The sequence below is a fragment of the Panthera pardus genome, unplaced genomic scaffold (assembly GCF_024362965.1).
Source record: "Panthera pardus isolate Hobbes unplaced genomic scaffold, ASM2436296v1 HiC_scaffold_6, whole genome shotgun sequence".
NCBI lineage: Eukaryota > Metazoa > Chordata > Mammalia > Carnivora > Felidae > Panthera > Panthera pardus.
Window position 1 is genome coordinate 59,659,234 of NW_026526991.1, and position 8,953 is coordinate 59,668,186.

The 8,953-nt window shown below is 35.3% G+C and overlaps 1 protein-coding gene across 1 annotated transcript; it reads right to left on the reverse strand.

Moving 5' to 3' along the window:
• Positions 1 to 7,425: 7,425 nt before the first annotated feature.
• Positions 7,426 to 8,364, reverse strand: LOC109270587 (olfactory receptor 6C75-like). Its single transcript, XM_019455267.2, has one exon. It carries the CDS (start codon positions 8,362 to 8,364, stop codon positions 7,426 to 7,428), a length of 939 nt encoding a protein of 312 aa, XP_019310812.2.
• Between the last annotated feature and the right edge of the window lie 589 nt (positions 8,365 to 8,953).

Sequence of the window (8,953 nt, forward strand, 5' to 3'; positions counted from 1 at the left end):
GGCCCCTCCGCTTTTGCCAGCCAGACTCGGGGGCTCTGCTTGGTCGGCGAGCCGCCCCTCCGCCCCGGCTCCCTCCCGCCAGTCCGTGGAGCGCGCACCGCCTCGCCGCCCTTCCTATCCTCTTCCGTGGGCCTCTCGTCTGCGCTTGGCTCTGGAGACTCCGTTTTGCTAATCCTCTGGCGGTTTTCTGGGTTCTTTAGGCAGGTGTAGGTGGAATCTAAGTGATCAGCAGGACGCGCGGTGAGCCCAGCGTCCTCCTACGCCGCCATCTTCCCTCCAACCGCATATTTTCAATTTTTATTCCATTTTGTCTCTTCCTGATCTAGACTTGGGTTTCCATTCAGCACTGACTCTAATTGAGTCACGCTTTGCCTCTCCTTATAAGCCAACCTCTTTGAGAATGATAATCTTTATTAAGAAAAAATGAGAATACTTGATTCAGGAAATCTAAGCATGACCTCACTCTTAACCTTTCTTTTACCAATGCTGAAAGGATTGGGAAATGTATCATAAAATATTGGTGTGATAGTACACATCATTCCTCCAGTAAAAACCTCAGGAAGAGAAATAATATTAAAAAGAATCAACACTTTTCTAAGTGTAACAAGCAAAAAAATTTTCAAAACTCAAAATATATTTTAAAAGAAGGAATATTCATAAAGATTTAAAATTTCAAAAAAGCATTTACTGATGAAGAAGCTTTAAAATCACCAAGATTCACTTATTTTGTTGGATGGATCCAATCCAATATCATTTATTTAAAAACTGTCAAAGGGACATGAATTAAATTAAGATGAAGGGAGAAAGGCACTAGTAATTCCTACTAAGGAATTAAAGCCTGCATTGAAATGACATAAAACAGATTGATACTGACATACTAAATGAAATGTTACATCTTGAATGTAGGGTATTTAAATTAAGCAAACAGATAGCATCAGGTCCAAGGGAACTAATAAGGCTAGAAGAGTGATAAATAACCAGCAAGCCAAATATACTATGAATGGAGAAGAGAGAACATATGAATATTAATATCAATACAATGATTTGCTTTTTAAAAATGAAATCTTTAGGGGCGCCTGGGTGGCGCAGTCGGTTAAGCGTCCGACTTCAGCCAGGTCACGATCTCGCGGTCTGTGAGTTCGAGCCCTGCATCAGGCTCTAGGCTGATGGCTCGGAGCCTGGAGCCTGTTTCCGATTCTGTGTCTCCCTCTCTCTCTGCCCCTCCCCCGTTCATGCTCTGTCTCTCTCTGTCCCAAAAATAAATAAAAAACTTGAAAAAAAAAAAATAAAAAAATAAAAAAAATAAAAATGAAATCTTTAGTCATTTCAGGGGTGCCTGGGTGTCTCAGTCAGTTAAATGTCCGACTTTGGCTCAGGTCATGATCTTGTGGTTCAGGAGTTCGAGCCCCGCATCGGGCTCTGTGCTGACAGCTCAGAGCCTGGAGCCTGCTTCAGATTCTGTGTCTCTCTCTCTCTCTCTGCTCCTCCCCTGCTCACATACTCTGTCTCGGTCTCTTTCTGTCTGTACCTCTCAACAATGAATAAGCATTAAAAAAAAATCTTTAGTCATTTTAAGAGTCAAAAGTATGCACCTGGTGATAACTCTCAAAGAAAAATCAGCATTTAGTTAAATTTTCCCCCAACTTCTATAGTTCATCTTATTAAAACTTCCTTTGATTCTTGTTCTTTTACTTCAGGCCATGCTCAAATTGTGGCCTGTGTAGGCAGGGGTTTCCCCCCCTTTTTCTACTACCGCATCCCCAGGTTTCTCCCATTGAAATGACATTCCCACAAGGAATCTTTATCTTACTGTTCCACTACCACCACCACCACCAAGCCTGGTGAGTCCTACCCATTATATTATCATCACCACCTAGCTCCTGCTCTCATAACTCTTATCAAACTACAATGTCAAGTTTCTTGCCTTTGTTCTACTCTAGATGGCAAACGCCTTGGGGAATGTCTTTATTCCACATGCTAAAATACGTTATTCCTGGCACTGAGACAATTATTAATCCCATAGTAGATAACCTTCCAATATGGCGATTTGATACTTCTGACAATGCAAAATGAGAATTTTTATGTGAAGATAAAAAATACAAAAGTAACATTTGACATTAATTTGTGAACAAAGGATGAAAGACATGGCTTGTAGGAGCTATCCTGTTAAAATATCTATTTAAAAATTTCTGAATGAAATTGAAGGAAAGTCACAATTTATTGAAAATTTATAATACTGAGAAACCTGAAAATATCCCTGCAAATTATATTTATAGTCATAATTTATACTGGAGAAATGTAGAGAAATCCAAATTTAGAAAAATGTTCTATCGCTTACTAGCAAGAGTTTTAGGATTTAAAGCTAGTTTTATTGATTTTTGGAAAGATTCTGTTCAAGTAAATGCATCTGCTTTTCCAGGGGGAGCAAGATGATTTCAAGGAACATCCCAAGAAATATCTTCCAGTACTAAAATTGAGAAAGATTTATATCATAAACAATGTACAAAGATAAAAGTAACATGGGATGCATTATATATATACATATGCATTATTAATACTATGTTAATAATAAATGATATTAATATAAATGGTTAATATACTATAAAAAGATAAAAAAATCAGATTACCAATAAGATATAGAAATAACAAATGGGAATGGAAAAAGAAGTAAAAGCAAGCGAAGAGGAAAAAAGGAAAATGGCCTTATAACCTGGATCTTCAGCTTCACTGAGGAAAACCTGGTTCTAGGCTTTTTTCTTGGTGTTAATTGTCTGTTTCATGACAGAGCTTCCTACTGTGAGTCCATAAGGAGATGAAAGGGCCCTGCATGAATATCTCAAGATCTTAGAGTGCTTAAGAGAGAGGTTCTCCAAGTTCAGTCCCCATTTGTACCAAAAGTGTTTAGCAACCTTCCAAATTTCAATCAGGCAAAAGCACTGGGGCAGCCATCCTCACCCTATGGGTATGGTTTAACTTCGGATTTCTAAAATATTTAGCTTCTCTGATTTTTTGGTTCTGCCATAACCTATGCTACTAATTCATCAGCTTAAATCTAGGAGATACATATATTTCAGTTAAGATTTAACCTTTGCTTTTTTCTCCACATGGGAGTTTCTTAGCCTACCTAGAACACTAAGATGGGGGAATAGAGTTTAACTTCTGAATAGCAAGAGCTCAGTATCTAAATTTATATAAGTGCTGTCACATCATGATTTCTGACTTGTTTAACCAAAGGTGACACATCATTTTCTATACAAGTCTGGTTAATCTTCTGGGCTCTCTCTCAACCTGGTCATATATGTAAATGTTGTCCATGATATTAGTTTTCCAAACCATAACATGGCTGCTAGTTGGTATTAATCACATGTTTCCTCAATATGTGTTCCAAACAAATTGGGAACTAGGCACAGAAGTCAGACGAGTATAAAAATTTGCTTCATTCATGATAAAAGTAGATTGAAGAACATGGCGAAGATGAGTTTGTTTAAACGGGTCTGATTTACCTGCTAAATTAGAACCTGAACATTTCTGAAATCTCTAGGTGAGGACATATTACCAAAGTGAGCTAACTCAGTGGCAGATGGAGGAAACAGGGCAGTGTGCTTGTCTTATACGTAGCCACTCACGAGCAATGATTTTTACCCCAATCTCAACAAGCAGATAAATTTTGTAGAAAATGATCCAGTAATCTAGGTTTTAAGTCACTCTCGAATGGGAATTTTTAAAGATTCACATAAGGAGACAAGATATAATAATTATAAACATATTAAAATTATTTTTCTCTATTTCCCCTTACTCTTCTATGTTTTGGTTGGCATTTCATCTTCTACTGTTTCACCCATAAATTCATTGCATCTTATGCCCAAGTTTATCAGTAGGTGCATCTAACTGCTAAGAAAATTTTCTTTTACCTACCATCAGGCCAATATCAGCATTATCAATAAATTGTAATAGATTCTCATATCCAGTGTGTATTTTTTCACAATTAAGGTGTTTGAATCAAAATCCACACATCATATTTGGTTATTTTGTTACTTACAACTTTTTTTATTCCCTTATAGTCCTTTCATTTTTTCCCCCCTTGCATTGACGGATAAATGACAGCATTTGTAGTGTATAATGTCCTTGGTTAAATGATTGCTTCCTTATAGACTTGTTTTTTCATTACCAAATTACCGCTTATATGTTAATTATATTTATTGATTACATCTAGATTTGTATTTTTAGCAAAAAGTTGATAGAGGAAGCTATATGCTTCTTATTGAATTACATCATGAGACTTGTAATGTCTGCTTGACCTACTTTCAGTAATACGTAGATTGATCAGTGTATCAGTCTTGGCACCCTGATATCTCTATTATAAATATCACCATCAATATTTCACAAATCATTTTTAGTACATACTGACACATTGTCTAGATCTATTCTTGCATTAAGAGGTCCAAACCGTTGTATCCTTTGATAGCTCAGCTGGTAGAGTGGAAGGCTGAGGGTTAAAGAGGTCCAAACCACTGTTTTATTTTGTATTTCTGGGAATTCACAACTTTTTTGATAAACTATTTGATTACCTGAAGTACATTATATACAGGCAGAGAGGATAAACATTTGATTCCTCCTCTCGGCTATCAATGTTTTGTTGTAGTAATTTGATGTTCTGGCAACTTCCACTGATGATCAGTCGTTTTCCTTTTATAATGCTATACACTCAGGGATTTTTATATATTTGATAGGTTTCTATATGTTACAGTCATTATTATATTTTTTATGCTCGAATTGTCTCATTTTAGGCTAGTAGGTACAATCCAAATTGGTTCCTGTGTCCTCATGATATACATATATATATATTTGCTTCCTTTTCTTCTGGCACAAAAAGATGTTCCAGGCTCAGTTCATATGTTTCCTACCCCTAAGGTGGAAAGAGTTCTTTCTCCAAGAAGACCTGGTTCCTTTCAGTGGGAAATAGTATTTAGAAACTACACCTTGCTACCAGCATTGTTTGCAATCTAACATGAATAATGGGCCCCAATTAGTGCCAAAGAATTTACACCATTTAATTCAACAGTTTTAGTTTCTGTTCTTAGAGTTCGTTTTCTGAGTGCGTTCTATCTTCGTAGTTCTACCAATTAATAAGTGGCTCAATATACTACATATATTTGCAAAACTTGATAGCTGCTATGTTTTCCATAAATTTAAAGAATATGTCCATTTAATAACTTGTGTAAGGCTTAAACTGCTTTAGGTCTAAGTATTCTACTTCTATATAGTGTTTATATCACACTTTTTAAAAAGTTTATTTGAGAAAGTACGAGCAGGAAAGGGACGGGGTGGGGGGGGTGGAGAATCTTAAGTAGGGCTCCATACTCAGTGTGGAGCTCCACGTGAGGCTTGATCCCATGACCCTGGGATCATGACCTGAGCTGAAATCAAGAGTCTGACACTCAAGAGTCAGACACTCAACTGACACAGCTGCCCAGGTTCCCCTGTATTACATTTTTATATGCAGTTAATCAACTATTTGATTGCAAATACAGACTGATCTTGGAATTAATACTAGATCGTAAATACTTCTTCATATCTTGCATTGTAATACTATCTCCACTGTTACTGTATGTGGAAATGTTCATTTGCCAGACATTCAGATCTACTTACTATAAAATACATACTTGTCCTAGACTTAATTTTAAACATAGCCTTGGGTAGCTATTTTTTAATCAAATTGTGTTTTATATTTTCATCCTCTCATGACTTTAGTAATCAATCTTGAAATAATTTTAGGAAATACTTAAGTATTTTAGCTATTTTTTCACAGAGCAACTAGGTATAAATACACTAAAATTTAGTTTTGATTTTGACAGGCATTCTATATGTCAAAGAGAAATATTTTGCACCTTATGTTTATTATTGACTAACATATGGGGTTATAGTATAGAACATATTTTCAAACTCATGTCATCATGTATGCTTTCATTTTTGTTTTATGAACAGAGCTAAATTGTTAACCTCACATAAGTTTCCAAGAGAATAGGCTCTAAGAGATATTTTCCCCTACTCTCAGATACTCCTGTAGACCAATTAAAAATTCCAAAGAATAATATAGGAGATTATGCCAAAAAGGAAATAATAGAACTTCAAATGCAAGTATTAATATATTTTGTATAAGCCCATTTTAGAGGCAATATAATTATCTTCTGCAGAGACTCTGAATTTGACCTCTGACGTTCATTTGATTTTTTCCTTCAATAAGTTATACACATCAGTCTTTATCTTAGGGAATGTGCATTAATGTTTTCACATTTTCTTTCTCACATTTCTTCAAAGTATAGCAATACTTTATATTAAAACAACTTGGTTAACAAGAAGAATTTCCTGATTTTTCTGAGAATTTATTCTATATTGCTGTTATTACCAGTAACATCACCAAAGAAAGGCTCAATTAACTGGAATAGAATATTAAAAGTGCATTTTAGGTGTGCTTGGGTGGTTCATTTGGTTAAGTGTCTGACTCTTGATCTCAGCTCCGGTCTTGATCTCAGGGTCATGACTTCAAGCCCCATATTGGGCTCCGTGCTGGGCATGAAGCCTACTTAAAAAAAAAAAAAAGGGCAATTTAGCATTTATGGGAAAATGATCATTACATTCAAATAAGAAATGTTTTTGATACAGAAAATAGATTTATTTAATCAGGAAAATTCTGTGGAACAGGTAGAATATACTTTAACCTCTAAAGTAAGGCAATGAAATAAATTCTTACATTGTAATTCAATTCACTGGCATAGGTAAACATCTCTTTCAGGAATTCAAAATTTTAGAAATTTAATGAACATTTTCAGTTGGGATCATATAGAATCTGATTATTATTTTCTCATTTATGACATATACAAGGATCAAAATTTATTATCTTACAGAAAGAAAAGCATTTTGTAAAATTATAAATTTTCTTTGACTTTATAATTTGTGCAATGTGCTCACACATTAAAAAATGACATTTATGAAACATAATCTCCATAGCATAAAATGCTATCTATTATCAGTGAACTGTTTTCTTGATTGAAAATCGACTTTGTGATCTGTTTCAAATATTCATTTTTGTCCTAAAAATATGATTCCTATCACAAACATTCCATTTACATGCCATATTCTGGAAAGGCTTCTAACATGAAAGTTCATACAGAGACTGATTAGACATTTGTTTCATACAGTATGATCTGTGAAAAATAATCACATTTAAAATTCTGCATTTCTGAAATCAATAAAGAAACAGATTTGTGGAATAGAATTTCTAGCCAGAAATAATAGCATGGAAGGAGTCCCAAAGTGGGCTGAAATTGCTAATATAATTTGAAAATATGTACAGAGTAAGACAAAATAAGATTAAAAGGGCAACATTTTCATTCATTTTTCCCTTCATACTTTTTTAGAATTTTCTCATTTGTTTGAAGCAAATAAGACTTTCTGGACCATATCCTTAAAGGCCTGTTTCACTTGCTGGTTTCTTAGTGTATAAATGAAGGGATTCAATAAGGGGGCAACTGAGGTATTGAGCACAGCTACTCCTTTGCTTAAAGTCACTCTGTCATTTGCTGATGGTTTTATGTACATGAAGATGCAGCTACCATAAGAGATGGAAACTACAATCATGTGGGAAGAACAGGTAGAAAAGGCTTTAGTCCTTTGCTGAACAGAAGGGAATTTGAGAATTGTCTTGATGATGTAGCTGTAGGAGAGAATCACTAACATCAGTGTGACCATTAGTGTCATCACGGCCAAGAAAAATGACATTAGCTCTAGGAAATGTGTATCTGAACAAGAGATCTGCAGGATGGGAGAAGAATCACAAATAAAATGATCAATGACGTTGGAAGCACAAAATTCCAACTTGAGTCCCAAGATTATTGGAGGAAAGATGACCAAGAATCCAGTTACCCAAGAGCTGAGTACAAGTTGGTAGCAAACTTTGTTGCTCATGATGGTGGTGTAATGCAGAGGTTTACATATAGCCACATAACGGTCGAAGGACATAGCAGCCAGAAGGTAAAATTCAGTTACTCCCAAAAAGATAAAAAAAAATAACTGAGTCATACAGCTCATATAGGAAATAGTCCTGTCCTTTGTCACAAGGCTCACCAGGAACCTTGGAATACAAACAGTTGTGAATGAGATTTCTAAAAAGGAGAAATTCCGTAGGAAGAAATACATTGGTATCTTTAGGTGGGAATCCAGCAGAGTGAGAGTGATGATGGTTAAGTTTCCTGTCACACTCAACAAGTAGGTAAAAAATAGAAAGAGGAAAATTACAACCTGCAGTTCAGGGTCATTTGTCAGACCCAAAAGAATGAAGTCCGTGTGGATTGAATGGTTCCTCATTTCTCTTATCGGTTTTAACAAAGCTACACAAAGAGTTTAAAAAAAAAAATGGTCCAGATTAGCTATTAGAGTCAGTAAGAAAGAGCAAGGAGAATGAGAAGCTAACATTCATTGATCACCAACAATATACAATGTACTGTTTGGAGATTTACATAAATGTTCTTATCTACAGCAAACTTCTTTGAGTGGAATATTACAATCCTCATTTTTTAGAGAGGGAAATTGAGGTTCAGATTAAAGAGTTTGTCTGGGATGTGTATCTAAATCCCAGCTTTCTAAAGTTGGTAAATTTTTAACAAAGATAAATACCCAACACACAACCTAGACAATTCATTTGAATATTTGGGTGAGATCTAGGCATTTGTGTTTCTATGAAGTTTACAGGTTCATAGCCAAGTGGAGAAGTATTGTTAGTAATTCAGTTGGGAACTGAATCCAAAACCATTTAAATACTACACCTTTGTTCTTTTTATCCTACTGAATATACACCTTTGTTCAGTTCTATCCTACTGAATATCCAGTATAAGATCTTAGCCTCGAATACACGAATAGATTTCAGAACATTCACGAATGCACTTTAATTCTACGG